The following is a 17926-nucleotide window of genomic DNA, read 5'->3' as shown; positions in this document are numbered from 1 at the left end:
CAGCTGTCGTATATTATAATATACTAGATGTCCCGCGCGGCTTCGCCCGCGTAAATTAGAAATTTTACAGAATCCGTAGGTACATTTTCCCATAAAAAATATTTCCCCCGTTTTTCCCACATTTTCCTGAGTTTCTTCTGTCGTATTAGTCTTAGAGTAATAATATAATATAACCTTCTCGATAAATGATGAGTCTTACTCGATAAATGATCTATCTAACACTGAGATAAGTTTTTAAATCGGACCTGTAGTTTCTGAGATTGACGCGTTCAAGCAAACATACTCTTCAGGTTTATAATATTAGGTAGATATAGATTTTTTTAAATTATCGCTTGACAAACTCGAGTCTCGATCTAAGACTATGAAATGGTATAATATGGTAGTAATGATGATGATGAAGAATGTAATTTGCATAGTAGCATATGCTTTCTGTTCTTAAAACAACGCCGAAACTCCCAAACTTGTATCTATAAAGAATCAGGAATTCTCTCAGCACCTTCCGAACCACGGTATACCAGGTATATCTCGGTGCAAAATCTTACTTGTTGGTAGCATATGCTTAGAATACTTCTCACGAAACCGAAGTCACCATATGTTTCCCTATAAGTTTTGAGGAGTTCCCTCGATTACTTATGGATCCTTCATCAGATCACCACTTTTCTGAATATAATACTAAATTGGGATGATACCCTATATACCAAAAGAAAAATTTTGAAAATCGGTTAACAAACGGCGGAGTAATCGTTGAATATAAGAAAACGAACATAACACCTCCCCCATTTTGAAAGTCGGTTAAAATTGTAGCCTATGTGTTATTTATTTTATATTTTAATCAGCACATGAATTGAATAACAAATTTTTTTTCAAATTAATCGTAGCACCATCTGTCAGGAGTCAGGACAAACTAAAATTGAAATAGAATAATATTGAATGCGATGATAGCGCCGTCCGCCGAATCTAATGTAAAACATTCCAAAATCAACAACTCCTTATAAATAAGAAATTAATTGAAAAAAACATTTTCCAGTAGACCAAACTGTAAATCTAAACCATTCTCGAATCTCCACGAACACACACAAAAAATTTCATCAAAATTGGTCCAGTCGTTTAGGAGGAGTTCAGTCACATACACACGCACACAAGAAATATATATATTAAGATTATACACCGACACACTAACTTCGATATATATGAGAAAGAGTGTCTGTCTGTCTGTTACCTCATCACGCCTAAACCTGAACCGATTTAGCTGAAATTATTTTAAGTCAGGTGCATGTTTCTCTCCATCGTATGAGACGTTAATTCGATTCTTAAATAATCCTAACCCTTTAGTAATAAAAATATCGACAACGAATAACTATACAAGGTGAACTGATCATCTTTTTCTGGCACATTGAAAAAGTCACATGACAAAGACAGCTGACCTTCAACGATAAATTATTATACGCTACGTCTTTATTAGTAGTGTTTTAGCGTGTTAACACACGCGCCGCAGCGGCAGCGGCACCGCCACCGCGGCGGCGTCCCTGCATACTCATTCTTGTATTTTTATGGGACCTTTTCACACGGCGCCGCCGCGACGGCGAGCGATTTCAACAAACATACGACTAGTAGGACCCATGATCGCGCCGCAGAACGTTCTGCGGCGCTGCGACGGCGAAAAATGCTGCCGCTGCGGTGCCGTGTGTAAACACGTTTACGACTGCTCGACTGGGCTAATTTCATTCGGTTCACTCTTCAACCCCACCTATCTAAGAATCTAACACCTTCCTGCCTTCCTGTCGGGCTATCTTAAACTTTCGCTATACTCACGTGCAGCAGCAGTGTGGCGGCCAGGAAGCTGAGCCCCTGGCAGTAGCCGACCTCGGCGTCGTGGACGGCGTACGCGCGCGCCAACCGCAGCAGCGCGTCCTGCCCCAGCCCGCCCGCCTCGCGGAACAGCGAGTGAGCGGGGAAAGTGCGCGCTATGTCGCGCTGGATCACTGCCTCGAACGGACAGTCCTGCGGAACATGAAAGGTTTACGTATATAGGTATTTAGCTTGATATACGCGTAACGCCTATATAGATTTTACACAACAATGTATCGTGCCCAACTTGGAATCCTTAGCGTAAATTAAATGAGCCCCTTGTCATATTCATTTAAAATTTAAGCTTCATGGCAATGCCTCTTTATCACTCTCTAATCCTTATTTACCTCGTGTACAAAATCTTCATTATAAATACGACTACTTATTTTATAATATACTCCGGGAAAAGAACTTTATTACTTGTATGTATAGTCAGAAGTGACCATTATTTATTTATAGTTAACATAATATTCTCAGTGACTCACTTCTCGCAAAAAAAGTGCACTCAGTATTCCATACCTTAGTAATAAGCGTGCGGTACGTATCCATGAGCGAGTCGTTCTGGTCTACGGCGGCGAGGCGCAGCCACACCTCTCCCCGCAGCGCCTCGGGCACGCCCACTCGGACGAGCTGCGCCAACGCACGCGGCCGACCGCCTACCCAGCTGTAGAAAAGATTATTGTGTTAGTTGAACTTAAAAGACAAGAGGTAAGTTTATCTTAGCCGCTTACCTAGATGTTTCTTATTCGTGGAAAAATACGGATCAAAAGATGCCTTTGGAAAGGTAATGTTTTTCTGTATGTATTTAGTTAAGAAATATACAGACAGATTGCATTATTAGTAAATAAATTTTGTACCAACCTGCGTAGAACCTGTGCCCAATTCTCAAGGACGTCTTCGCCGCAATCTTTCGACACCTCTCCAGTGCCACTGAGTAGTGGTTCATCGCCGTCTGTAAAGAGGTAAAGAAATGTTATGATCGAAGTTTTATTAAGTTATGTTTGAGTTAGTTTTAAATAGCCTAATATCACCTACATACGAACTCTAACTAATAAAAATATTTATACAACAGATAACCTATTCCACAGATACTGCCATTGTTCTAGTAGTAACCCTCTTACTACTAGAACAATGACAGTATATAGCAGGCTTCAGACGTTCTAGCAGTGCTGCGTTGTCAGATGTCCGTCACTCAGACGCAGTGCTGCATTGTCGGACGTTCATCAGACGCAGGACGCGAACGGGGAGCGTGGACAACGGAGCGTAGGGTGCGGCGCTGTCAGCCGTCACTCACCGGACTCTATGTCGTTGGGGTCGGCGGGGGACGGGGGCGAGGGCGGGGCGGCGGGCGCGAGCGGGGAGGGCAGCAAGCTGGACAGCGACAACGGCAGGTTGAGCCGCGACCGGTCCAGCTCGCCCGACGTCTCCACGCCGCATACGCAGTACTGTAGCTGCCCGCTGGCGTCTGTTGACTGCGAAGAAGAATAAACATAAGGCTAGGAAAAAATACGCTATGTTGCTGCATATTAAGGTCACAATAGACAAAACGAACCACGGCCCGTACCACGAAACGGTTTTGAGACTCAAACAATCGGACGACAATGCCACGTCCTGCTCTAACAACGTCATTTCACGTTTGTTAGAGTAGGACGTAACATTCTCGTACGATTGTTTGAGTCTCAAAGCCGTTTCGTGGTACGGGCCCTGTATGCCGACTTCAAACAAACTGACAGGGCGCGGGTACCGCTGTAAGCATGCTACGAACGGCTGAGCAACGCAGTCACGACGCGCGCCAGCGGATATGACATAGTACGTCAAGCTTATAAATTGCGAGAACAATTCTAAGTCGGCCTATTTGTTTGTTCTGTTTGTTGTGTTAAAATTACTGTAAAAATATACTTGCCGTCTACACATATTTTTGCCATGTAAACTCATATAAAAAGACACAAACTCGGAAGAAAATTACCTCCTTCAAGTTGATGTAGAACTGCTGCACAAGAGGCCTCTTGGAGTAATACCAGAAACGCTCTGTGGGCGGATATATCTTCACCGGGGTCTCCACAACCAACCTGTCAACGAAAACCATCCCTTGTAAACTCAAATTCGTTTGCCTGACTAATTATTACGCTTAATTTTTAAAATTGTCTGAAACAAACGAGCCTGCGACGACCCAAGGATATATACAGACTCGTCGTCTTTATCTCTAATCTCTTTGTCTCTTTCTGTGACTTCACCTGAGCGGGTCCCGTATGCCGCGTATAACCAGGTCAAGCGCGAGCGACATGTATGTGGGGGCGCCATCGCCGCTGGCCACATTGAAGGGCGCGAGCGCGGCCTCGCCGGCGTTCCACAGCGCGCACACCGAGCACCCGGACCCGCCGGACGCGCCGCTCACCTGCGTATACGTACGTCAATTTTATATATTTAGCGTTTTCGGCATATAAAATTACCTTATGTGACAAATCAATACGATAAAATGTAGTGCTTCGTGATTTATCAGTTTGGTAACAGTTGCCTGCTCCAGGCATTTTTAGACGCTAGATACATAATTCTTAATTAACAACACAATTATGAGTATGAGTTAAACTTAATGAGGGTTGTCGATATATCATTTGCCACCAGATGGAAGGTAGGGTCTTTCGTGTCAAATGTCGTATCAGATAATAATCAAACAGACATATGACATGTTGAAGCTATTTCGTGACATATGACAGCTGTTTGACACGACAATTGACACGATAGACCCTACGGCTACATAGCGCCAAACATCCCTTCTTGAGAATTATATAAAAGTTATAAACAAAAAAATATGTACCATTTCCAAGAGTCTCATATCTGAGTGTTTGACGCCGCGGCCCGGCGCCAGCAGAATACCGAAGCATCTCTCAATGTACAGCGCACCGGTGTACGTCGACTGAAAAACATCGAATACGATTAAATTACAATTTGAATTGAACAGTTTCGTTATACAATGTTGTTTCTTTTCTATCAAGACTCAATCCACTTTTATTAAGCATCAGCGTTAATCTATCAATAGCCTTGCTCACTCGTTCGACTAAAGATATCTTCAAACCGCGCCTTCCTTTTCCATTTTTATCTAACAATTTTAAAATGCGTGACCGTACCCACTGTATTACGCCTTTGAATTTGTACTTTTTAACTGTATTACGCCTTTGAATTTGTACTTTGTATTTTTTAACACATGCTTATTTCAGGCACGCAGCATGCTTCAACCGAGTAAATGCTTATTCGAGCATGCTCCCTGCGGCGTGGGTGGTGAGGGCGTGGTTTAAGGCTTAAGCACATGTGTACAGGTTTGTGGTAGTTTTTCTCTTTTAATAAGCATGCTTAATAGAAGCAAATGTATCGAGTTCAAAAAGCATGCTTGTTTTAAGCATGCTGTTTTTCAGTATGTGTAACTGTACTTTTACTCCTTGTCAGTTTTGTCTGTTCAACTCCTATCAGTGACAACTGAAAAGTGACAAATATACAGCAAGAATGAAGGTCACACCTGTCCGTCGTCGGCTGTATCGACGTGCGAGCTGCTAGAGACCTGCTGCACGTTGATGGTGACCTGCTTGTCGATGCCGCCGCGCAGCTTGAACCCCAGACGCTCCTTCGGCACGTGGCTGAATGTACCCTGAAAAAATATAAGGGTATTTTTTATTTATTATAACAACAATGTGGGTATACAATGTTAGTTCCTTCGGATACTATACTGCTCGTTTTGATGTCACATTTATAACGCGCATTTTTTGATAATCATTAAAGTAGACAGTTTCCACTTATGTATTTTTAACAACCAGTATCGCTTAGTGATTGAGAACGGTGTCTTGCTCTGATATAATTATTATTATGAGAATATAGCAATTACATATAAACTTGATAATATCCATCTTAAGTTTTATTCAAATTGACCGACAAACGACACATTATGTAGTTCTATTGCAGAAAACACGACAGAGCGTACAATTGCTCACTTTGACTGCGTTTTAGGTTCTTTGCAGTAGCGGCTCGACCGCCGTCTGCGTTCGCCAGACGGCATCAGTTTCTAGCGGCATGCTACCTCAAACAATTTATTATTCTGTGCTTTCAGAATAAGTTACCTTGGCGTCAGTCTCCTTGATGTCGACGGTACACTCGAGCACGTGCATCAGCTGCATGGGCGGCGCCACCTCCGTCAGCGAGCCCGTCATGGACGGCGCGGCTGACAGGTCGCCCACGAGCGACGACGCCATAGAACGCGGGATACGCTCGAACGCTTTCGCGAAGCAGCCTGAAAGAAAGAAAAGAGTAAAGGCAGTTAGGAGTTAGCAAGGGCGTCGATTACTTACTTTCTAAATCCGTAAGAGGAGGATAGGGTCAGTTATCATAGAAATAGTTACTAAATAATAGACAATGACAGAGTCAGTATTTCTATTGTTTATCATTTTTACTGTCACCAAGCTCAGCTTGCTGCCATCAGATCTTTTTACATTTTCACACGATACGATTTTGATTAATACGGAGCTCATCCCAAGCTACACAAATACAATTCCACGTCAACAAACCAGCTACCACCGCTATATTATTTTATTCCAGTTTTTGCAAGGATAAATTAGGATTACACTCCTAATCATAGCTCAACAATGTACTAGAAAAACTGAGTAAAATCGCACACATAGCTGTTTGACGCGTATTTACACACACAAGCCACAATACTAGACAAGGCACACCTCAATTTGTCCAAAAACTCGACCTTTACAGAATTATTTACTGATGACACGTCTAACACACATTGAGGGCGGATTTAATTAGTTTGCATTTCGTTTAACTGTAACCCAATTATCCTATTTTTATGCGATATAAAGGCAATATATTCCTTATCAAACAGCATAATTATATTCCTATAAAATAGGTCTAACAAACCATATTGTGAATATCTACATAATTACATTACTTTAAATTAGAATACCATTACATACAAAATCGACTGGAACAAACAAGAAAGAAAGTCTACTCTTTATTAGAAAATTAGTACTGATACTCTACAAAACAAATATAACAGCCTGTTATAAGAAGAACACACATGTATAAGGCATTGACCATCAGTATTTCACGAATGCTAATGTTCCTCGCGTGACGACATAATTGGTCATAATTGAAATGCTAATCGTAATTTTAACAACGCGTAATCGCTTTTCAATGAATATACATTGTTTACAAATCTGTTGAGTTTAATCGAGTAGTTACTATTATGTCAATAACGTGCAATTTTTCTAAGGATTATCTCCCTTAATAATGAAGATATTGAAGATATAGACGTAATGCTAAGTACTCACATACGGTTTTGCTCGATAGTTTTATTCCGAATTGAAGGGAATGACATATTTGACATATTTAATTCCCTGAGCCGGCTCGAAGCGAGCCTTCGAGCTGTCAGTTTTGCGGTCCATACGGTGGTTATTGCTCGATTTGGACATACATAATAGATTCACTTAGAATCTATTATGTATGTCTATACTCTATACCCATTATCTAGTAAGTAATAATAATAATAATATCTATGGACGCTTCACACCACGTCAGTCTGGCCCCGTGCTAAGTACCTAAAGGACTTGTGTTACAGGTACCAGACAACGGAAATATATTTAATACTTTTATATACTATACATATATTTAAGATTTTTATTATATCATACACATATTTAATACACGGGAACATTAAAAACTTTTTTTTTGTTCCGTCGGCGGGATTCGAACCCGCGACCCCCGGCTTGAGCTACCAACGCGCTCACCACTGAGCCACAGAGGTCGTCAAGTATGGATCTGTTGTTAGTAATTAATTAATTATAGACTCGAATATAATATGCTAAGGTAATAAGGTTTAAGCGTAACGATTAACGAGATAAACAAACAGAAGGGCAGACATTTCGAAATTATGAAATAAGTAAATCTGAATGTTAAAATGTAACTGATAGCTTTCGGTACTTCTATCGTATCATAATGTTATTACAATATAAACAAGTTATTTTTGAACTCGCGGATAACTTTAATCTCCATGACCGGTGTCCGGTATCAGCAGCTGCAATAAAAATAATATAAATCATGGTATTATGTTCTTAAACTTTCCGAAATGATCTTGACGAAGATAATAAAATAAAATTCACAAGACGTAGGTACCATCGAAAAAATTGATTCCTAGGCAGTCGTATACGTCATGTGGTCGGCTTATTTCAATGGCTGATGGCTGTGAATATGATCTGTCGGCTCGATCTGCCTAGGAATCCACTTCTTTAATAGTACATACAGCCCATACAGGTAACATGACGTGGTGTAGACGCAGTAAAGAAACTCCTCCGAAAATTGCAAAATAAGGATAATTTTTATTTTTTTATTCAGATAAAACAAATTAGATCTGAACGTATAACTAAGGGTCGATTTATATGCGTTCGCGCGATATGTTTGGTTCTATTGCTTCTGGGCCTAGAGACAAGTGTCAAGCGATAATCGTAAACGCCAACAAAATGTATGAGATTTGACATTAGTATCCGCTAGCAAGCGATGACTTATGTCAAATCGCATACATTTTGTTGGCGTTTACGATAATCGCTTGACACTTGTCTAGGGGGGATATTAGATTATCATATATATTGGATCCGAGATCATTGAGTCAATGATATTGGATAATGTAATATAGACATATGATTCATTTCTTCCTTGATCATAGATTTTTGACATTTGCTGAGAGATTGGATCCAATACGGTCATAGAAATAGGTGTTGCCAGTTATTTAATATAAAAAAGACTTTTTAATTTCTTGTTCGTTAATATGTTTCAAATAATGTAATGTAATTATTTTTCTAATTATATACTTGAATAATCTTGCTGAAATAACAAAAAACAAGCCATATTAAAAATGACGATGTCTTTTGACAAATCTAATTCTCTGAGATCTAGTAACCCTGACGTCAATACCTGTCAGCGTTAGCGCTCTCCATTGGCTATTGAAACCACATATGACGTAAAATAGGATCAATGAAATATGATAATGTAATATGTAGATATGATCAAATGATCATATATATTGGATCCTATATATGATCATAGAAATGATCCAATATAAATGATAATGTAATACCCCCCCTAGTAGTCCAGATCTCATAGTGTAGCGGCCAAAACTCGTTCCCGCGGACGCATATATTAATCGAGCCTATCGCGAACGACCTATTTACCACGTGACAATAGATTTTCGGTGTTGTAACGGGGACCGCGCGCACGGGCGCACAGTTCACGGGTAATTGGACAAATTGGGCCACGCGGCCTCGCGCGGTTTATGTGTTGCCGTGTTTAATTGACCATTATCGTTTACCCGATTGTATTTTTATGGGCTAGGTTTACCATCCATATATCCATACTAATATAATAAATACGAAAGTCTGTCTGTCTGTTACCTCTTTACGTGCAAACCGATGAACCAATATTGCTGATATGAATTTGGTATAGACATACTGAGTCCCGGGAAAGGACATAGGATACTTTTAATCCCGGTAAATGTACGGTTCCCGCGCTGTAAACGAATTTTGGTCTTTCCTGTCACCAGGAATCGCAATGTGTGGACAATTCAAATATTATTGCTTTTGGATACAATCTGCTTTACCAGATCAGTAAATATACTAAATATCTTAAAACTTAAAATAATTATATTATAGACCACATGAAATAGAAGATGATAGCGCACTAACTTATGAGAGTTGAGACTCACTACATATGAAGTTGTTTATAAACAATTGTACTGCGCACATAATGCTATGTAATTCCTAATTTTCTTCCCATAAACGGTTTCTTATAACTAGATGGATCAAGATAAAAAATAAAATACAATATATAAATTAACACTACGAGTATGTTTACCTTCAATTTTCAGTTCCTTAAAACTTCAGATATAATATAAAAAACACTACACCATAATATCCTTAATTCAATAAACAAATCAAAATACTGTTTGTTGAATAAATAACTTTACGAAAACTATAACGAGAATTATTTTCCTGTTGTTTCTATTATAACACTTATACTGTTAAAATACTGTACTAATATTAATGAATGCGTAAAATACTGTACTAATATTAATGAAACACTAATATGCTGCAGTAATCGTGAGACGCGTCACACCAAACGCTAACAGTTAATAACTGATGTTTTGACAATCCATTTAATGTATGTGCATTGCACGGCGTAGGAAATTTATAGTTTTACAGTTTTAGATGCTTCTGAAATTGGTTGTGTAACGTTGTATTAAATGTATTCAAATCCTTTTCATGAAAAGGGTTAATAAATTGAATAAATTTGTACATGGTAAATATCTGTCTTTTCAATAATTTGCATTATATTATGAATAAAAGCTTACGTTTAACTTATAATAAAATCAAGTTTGTAGCAGTGGCATTATTTTCATACAATACTCTTATTTTGATAAGATTACGAATATGGTTAAATTCTTCCTGCTAAGCCCACTAAACATATAATACAACAACAAACTATTAGAAAATAATGATTATACTACGGTATAGTACGACCAAATTATGAAGAAAGCCAAAGTGTTCAACAACAAATATCCTCAACAGTACAGTCTACAATCTATTGTAACGCAATACGTTGTATTTTCAATCAGTTCTGATGAGTCTGTGCGTGACATATGCTATGTAAAAACATCTGCATAGCATTTTAAACTTTAACGCGTGCTGTAAAGGTTCGGTTTGCAGTGTACTTTAGTTGAGTGAAACATAAGAGCGACACATAGTCCATTTTAATGAGTTTTAGATATGGACCATCATATACCGTTTCATCATTTCAGTTGTATGATATATGAAGCAGCATTTATCAACATTCAGCGTACATATCAAAAGTGTCCAAGTATTTTTTTTAAACTCTGACAGATTTGGTAGTGTATAACAGAGGTGAGAGTTTTGTGATAAACTAGGAATCCTTTAGTATTGCAAGTTTCCGTGAGCGGCGACTCGTTTCATGGTTTATTTTGTTAAAAACTCGATCAAAATCGGTCCACCCGTTTCGATGCTATGATGCCACGGACAGATACACACAGACAGACAAATAGACAGACACGTCAAACTTATAACACCCCTCTTTTTTTGTCGGGGGTTAAAAATATAGATTGGTACCTACATACTTGACTATTTTCTAGGTAATTGAATACTTGCTGTATTAATTTTGTTAAACAAAATAATTTGTGTAACTAACTATTTCGAGACCGCGCGCCTACGTTATACAAACAAGTTTGTTCAATATTGTACTCGTAGCAAACTAATGGAACATTGTAAGGAGAGGAGCAATTTAGTGATGTAAAATTGCGCTTATTTGAATCAAAGGCGCAGTACACATTCATCGGATCTCGGAAATAATCGGAATCGGCAATTTTATGGCAGCTGAACACATGACAGCGGTAGACCGTCTCGCCGACAGGCGACAGCTGACATCACAAGCCACGTGTTTAACGCCACGCCCACTCTTTACCCGTATAACAAGGACGTAAGTCACAGAGCATTATGATATTTTTACTTACTGGAAACTTGATTCGCCGCCTCAGCAATATGGCACCGGAAGACATGGCAGCGGTACACCGTGAACGCAAAACGCACGACAAGTCACGCCCACTCTTTACCCGTAGCTCATGGACGTAAGTCGCAGAGCATTATGACATTTTAACTTACTGGAAACTTGGTTAACCGCCTAAGCAATATGGCACCGGAATACTTGGAAGAGTTACACCGTAGACGATACGTAAACATGAACACGCCTCAAGCCACACCCAGTTTTTAGCTACAGCTTAGTTACGTAGGCCGGAGTTTTTTATAATACTTGTCCTCACTTGACACTTGATTCTCCGCCTCAGCAATACGGCACCGGAACACATGGCAGCGGTACACCGCCGACTCTTTGGTCTCGCCGTGCGACCACGTGAACGCAAAACGCACGACAAGTCACGCCCACTCTTTACCCGAAGCTCTAGGACATAATATGATGTAGGATAATATAATACTTGTACTTACTGGAAACTTGGTTGACCGCCTCAGCGATATGGCACCGGAACACATGGCAGCGGTACACCGCCGACTCTTTGGTCTCGCCGTGCGACCACGTGAACGCGAAGCACGCCGCCACAGCGGAGCCGGCAGCGCCGCGCGCGTAGAACGAAATGCGGTTCACCGAGTACCGCGCCATCACGCTGTTGCTGTCCGCCTGGTACAACCTGGAGAATATTTGATATAAGCATGGATGGTAGATAAAGTTTGTCTAATAATATTATGTCGACGGCAATACTGATTTGCCCCCCTACCACGAGCTCTTATAGCAGTATTACTTTAATATTACTTTTGGATTTCGTATAAGCAAACATGATCTCTATTTATATAAACATAAGTATGGTTTTTGGTTGTGCCAAATCTAAAAGTAATATTAAAGTAATAATAATAAGAGCTCATGGTACGGGCTGTACTGTACTGAGCGAACTGTACCTACTATTGACAGTGCCACGGTGTTTTTTTCTAGCGAATTTTTTTTCGCCTTTTTCCGCTCAAAGAGCCTAAGTTACTACCCTGTTGAAATGAAATGATGAGTTTGAAAGCATATCACGACTTTGATTACTTGACTTAGTTTTCATCGCTTTTATTGTTGTGCACAAAATACACATAATATTATGTTTATTTTGTGCACAACCCCTAAGTATTGTGCCACTGTTAATATGTCGTAGGTGGTTGTGGTCGGTACAGAGTTTTTCAATCGAGCGGTCCTGCACTCGGTCGCTCTTGTTTTCTCATGCCATACAGAGTGCTCCTTTTGTAAGTGTGCGTGTACTCACACCACCAGCCCCTGCGAGCAAACAGGCACGGAGATGGACACGGCGATGCCGTCGCGGTTCTCGGGCATGGAGCTCAGCTCGTTCATGATGCGCTGGATGTCGGCCTCGGACTTCGGGTCGGCGATGTTCTGGGCGCCCAGGTAGCTCACCCCGCAGAACACCGTGCACTCCTGGTCCACGTCCGACACTGGAAACGATATTGCTATTACAGATTTTTTTGTTTGTTAAATTTGTTGTGAAGTTATGAGGCAGATAGTGGACCTACGTAATTTGATTGCGCTACGTCAAACCCAGCGAGCAGATCACAACTAAAATTTAATTGACTTAGGGCCTGTTTTACCACTTTCTGATAAAGTGCCGAATAGGCTATTCACAACTTTTTTGACAGATTCTCCATACTTCATCTGTCAAGTTAAGTGATAGATAGCCTATTCGGCACTTATCAGGAAGTGGCGAAACAGGCCCGAAATCTTACCAAATGACATAGGTCTGTCAACTGCCTATGAATCAATTTATTTAACGGTACAAGTGAAGAGTCAGGCTTGGATATTATTTATTTAAAAGGACACCTGCGTTACATGTATTAGCAATTACTAATTAGATAATTACTGCTACAAATTATAATAATACAATCCTGATACATGCACTTTTATAGATGACACTATGCATCGGGTGTGTTGAAGTCTATAAGGTAATTGCAATGCACAATTTTCGGGTATTGTTCATAGCCTGTCATTTTTACACAAGGAGACTTTTAAAAACTGAAATACGTCCAGCTTTTTTATATACGTTTGCTTACATACTATGTATCCACTTTTCTTTCTCACTAGTCGATATGTTTTTTTTTATTGCTATTTCCTCTTTAGTTTCTAGATCTTTCTCCAGGTTTACCTTCATCCTCGCTCTCAATGGGCTTCATGTGGTCCTGTTTCTCGGTGGGCGTGGCCGGCGAGGTGGGGGAGGTGGGTGAGGCGGGAGAGATGGGCGTGTCGGTGCTGGTGGCGCCATCTACCACCTTGTAGAACTTCGACCCGCCGACGTGGTGACACGAGTCCTGGGGTCAAATTATAAAAATAAATTACATTATAACAATTTTTGAGAGGTGTTAGATTCTTGTTAACGACACTGGATATATCAAAATACAGTTAGGTTTGCAGTTTTTTAAAATACCGCTTTTTTAATTCAAAACTGACTTTATATGTAACTACACATTGTATTGACAAACTCGCTGCCCGCGGTGCTGGGTTATTTATTCATATTTTGTCTGTTCTAGAGACTAGATGTCAGTGACCCTGTGGTCCGTATCAAAAAAAGTTTGAGAAGCCACAATAGACAAACAAACTGATCTTGATTTTTGCTTTTTAACTAAAGAATGGTAAGTACCATAATGTTGAATATAGGTGAACGACAGTACTGCATTGTTTGAAGAAAGATACAATATGACGTTAGTGCTTATACGGAGGGAACAATGGAAGCCTATACAATGTGCTATACATAATATACACAGGTATACACCACTCCGTTTGTAACAGACAAGATTTTACATACTACATTTTTAGAACATGCACGAGATATATGACGATACCTGCAATTTCATAATATGTAAGTAAATATTACACAAATCTGTACAATGTTTTGTCGTTGTCTGGTACGTTAAAAGCTTCATAGATAAGTCTTAGTATAAAACACTGAATGGCTTGTTGACTGTGTAATTTTTTTGTGAGGGAAACCCCCTAACTGATGAATAAGCAATATTAAAAGACAAAAGTTTAAACCAATTATTTTTATTACCTATTTAGTTAAAGTTACCTGTTCAAGAGTTTTATTGAGCTTTAACTTTATATGAATAAAAATAAATACTTTAAATGAACAGTAATTGGAAACGTAAGACCTTTCAAAGTTTTAAAGCAATTCCAAATTCAAAAAAACTAAACCTACCTAAAAATGTACTAAGTACTTGAATAATGTTATTATTTTTTTAAAGGGAATTTACCTTGATAATAACATAAGAGGTGCTTCCAAACGTCATGTTGGCACAGTAATTTCAATTGATCGAATTAGCCAGTTAGTAGTGCCAGCGACGCGCGAATACTGGCCACTGGACAGTGGACGGGATGCATGAATCACTGGCATAATATTTACAATGGTACACTATACAAGTGATAATGTATAAATAGTACAGTGATTAAGTTCTGGAAGGCCAGAAAAAAACAGTATTCTGTTAACTTAAGAAAATAATAGGGTTCCGTACCATTAAAGAGCAAAAATAGTAAAAAAATGGTTTTTTTTTGTATGGGAGCCCCCCTTAAATATTTGAGTAATTTATTTTGTTTTTAGTATTTGTTGTTATAGCGGCAACAGAAATACATAATCTGTGTAAATTTCAACTCTCTAGCTATTGCCGTTCTTGAGTTACAGCCTGGAGACAGACGGACAGACATCGAAGTCTCAGTAATAGGGTCCCGTTTTTACCCTTTGGGTACGGAACCCTAAAAAATTGAACACTTATAAAGACAGACTATTATAATAGTTTTGACGACCTCTATGGCTCAGTTGGTGGGTTCGAATCCTGCCGACGGAACAAAACAGTTTTGTAAGTTCCTGGGTCATGGATGTGTATTAAATATATGTATCATATTATAATAAAAATCTTAAATATATTTATTGTGTATAGTATAAAAAGTACTTATTAAATATATTTCCGTTGTCTGGTACCCATAACACAAGTCCTTTAGATACTTAACACGGGGCCAGACTGACGTGGTGTGAAGCGTCCATAGATATTATTATTATTTCATCGGAAAACCTCTTGGTATCAGAATGATAATAATCTTCAACTATTTATGAGATCGAAGTTATATACTTGATACTCAGTTCACATCGAGTATGCAAAATTACGATACGCCCTTATGCTAAGTACTCACATACGGTTTTACTCGATAGTTTTACTCCAAATTACTGTGATGACCGCAAAACTGACAGCTCCTGACAGCTCAAAGGCTCGCATCGAGCCGCTCGAAGGATTGATGGAACCGGATCGAGCCGGATTGATGGAATGAAATATATCGATTTAGAATAAAACTATCGAGCAATGCTGAATGTGTGGACGAAAGCTCGAGCCGCGGGTTTTACTCGACGTAATTGCTCTCGAGCAAAACCGTATGTGAGTACTTAGCATAAGACTACTAAGCTTCATTGTCAATCGCGGTTTGTATAGAAAATGATGAAATATGACAAGTTTTTTGACAGGATGTCACTGACCGCTACGGACAGAACTCAGTGATTTGAGAATAGAAGAATTAATAAAGTTGAGAATAACAGAGCTCCCACGGCGATTTGGTGTCAGTGGATGGTTTCAGTGACCAAGCCAGCTTTTTAAATAAAATTAGAGGCAAACAAGCAAACGGGTCACCTGATGGAAAGCAACTACCTATCAGAGAAGTTGCAACTTGCAAGTGAATTGCCGGCCTTTTAGGAATACGCTCTCTTCTTGAACGTTTATTTTATGTCTGGCTGTGTCCCGCGATGCTACCTGTGGTATGTTAGGGAAAATAAATTGAGATTCCAGGGTATGAACTAATTCCATACTAAATTTTATTAAAATCTCTCCAGCCGTATAGATGTGAAGAAGTAACAAACATACAAACTTTCGCCATTTTAATATTAGTGTGAATTGTGATGTGTTGACCAAATATGTGAGCAATACTTACACAATACACATGCTTATAAACTATAAAGAATCAGGTGTAGGACCGACATATTTTGACATGCCCATTCGACACAATATCTTTCTATGACACAGACGTTTAAGTTTAAAATAAGTATGTTGGTAATACAAAATAGTAAATATCTACCTAAAACATTCAGGCTCAATAGGTAAACTATTTAATGCCCTGCATTCTACTACAACAAATAACCTGAACCTTACTCAACCACAACAAGTAGAGCTTTTAAACTGAAAAAGTTTAAAGTTCAAACCTTTATGCGCGAAGTTCTAATTCAGTCTCGAAATACTATAAAAAGTTGCATACATGCAACTTCACTAGTGCGCTTACTCTTCAACTAAAACCCTCTCAAAATTACGGAAATTTTACGGCAGAAATGCACGACTAATTAAAGGGAAAACTTTCAAACAATGCTTCAGACGTTAAGGATTTATGAGGAAACCATAAACTAACAATTCCATGATTTTTCCGATGTATATAAATAACCAGCAACCCGCCCCGGCTTCGCATGGGTATAAAATAATATAGCCACTGAAAAAATGATTAAAGTCGATTCAGCAGTTTTGTTTTATATTCATTATTTTACTTAGTACCTTATTTAAGCAATATAGGTATCACTTTTCTTGCACTTATTAACCCCCCGACATTGGGTATAACATACAGCCGTCTTAGCACTCCCAACCACGTAAACATCTCACCGGGACTAGCAGCAATCCTAAACGGAAGTACATCAAAGACGAACATGAAAATGAGCAAATATTTAGCTCTCCCAACAACTACCTTCGCTGGCCAACCATGCAGAATACTGAAATCAGACACCAAAACGATAATAGTATTCGAATGGGACGCGCAAAAAGCCTTTGAACGGGCATGTTCGTCTTTGAAGGTGTTGGGAGCAATGGGGATAAGACACAGTACCACCCCACGCATAATCAGCGTAGACGCCATGTCACTGGGACAGGACAAAGGCAGGGCTGCAAACTACTATGGAATAGTAAAAGCCTCAGAACATCATGAGATAATCGTCTACGAGAACAGAGGGGATGACCTAAGCTTCCTCAAAAAGAATCGTGATGATCAGGCAGCAGCGTCCCAACCCAGCCTTTGAACGGGCATGTTCGTCTTTGAAGGTGTTGGGAGCAATGGGGATAAGACACAGTACCACCCCACGCATAATCAGCGTAGACGCCATGTCACTGGGACAGGACAAAGGCAGGGCTGCAAACTACTATGGAATAGTAAAAGTCTCAGAACATCATGAGGTAATCGTCTACGAGAACAGAGGGGATGACCTAAGCTTCCTCAAAAATAATCGTGATGATCAGGCAGCAGCGTCCCAACCCAGCAATAAGGCGAACTCATCCTCCGCAAGTGAACGACTCCAAGCATCACGGGAGGACAAAAAAGAGGATGAGAAAGAGAGAGATAAAAATGAAATTAAGAAGTCTCTAAACTGAATGGCCAAATTAAAAGCATTTATGGGCTCCATCAAAAA

The 17926-nt window shown here is 39.5% G+C and overlaps 1 protein-coding gene across 4 annotated transcripts in view; it reads right to left on the bottom strand.

Moving 5' to 3' along the window:
* The window catches only part of LOC121729928 (rab GTPase-activating protein 1-like), a 40385-nt gene that overhangs the window by 8851 nt on the left and 13608 nt on the right, over positions 1 to 17926 (bottom strand). For 3 of the 4 annotated variants that reach the window (XM_042118648.1, XM_042118651.1, XM_042118649.1), the window contains 12 exons: positions 13598 to 13760; positions 12707 to 12893; positions 11898 to 12097; positions 5955 to 6124; positions 5360 to 5488; positions 4664 to 4762; positions 4083 to 4243; positions 3815 to 3917; positions 3143 to 3320; positions 2710 to 2800; positions 2368 to 2512; positions 1813 to 2001 (listed from right to left, as the gene is read on the bottom strand). In XM_042118648.1, the coding sequence (XP_041974582.1) occupies positions 1813 to 2001; positions 2368 to 2512; positions 2710 to 2800; positions 3143 to 3320; positions 3815 to 3917; positions 4083 to 4243; positions 4664 to 4762; positions 5360 to 5488; positions 5955 to 6124; positions 11898 to 12097; positions 12707 to 12893; positions 13598 to 13760 (1815 nt within the window). Of the gene's footprint in view, positions 1 to 1812; positions 2002 to 2367; positions 2513 to 2709; positions 2801 to 3142; positions 3321 to 3814; positions 3918 to 4082; positions 4244 to 4663; positions 4763 to 5359; positions 5489 to 5954; positions 6125 to 11897; positions 12098 to 12706; positions 12894 to 13597; positions 13761 to 14699; positions 14787 to 17926 lie in introns of those variants that run through there. The other variant, XM_042118650.1, reaches the window with a different exon arrangement.

The sequence above is a fragment of the Aricia agestis genome, chromosome 8 (genome assembly GCF_905147365.1).
Source record: "Aricia agestis chromosome 8, ilAriAges1.1, whole genome shotgun sequence".
Lineage (NCBI taxonomy): Eukaryota > Metazoa > Arthropoda > Insecta > Lepidoptera > Lycaenidae > Aricia > Aricia agestis.
The sequence above is the reverse complement of the archived record's forward strand: the minus strand, read 5'-3'. Positions and strand labels throughout refer to the sequence as shown.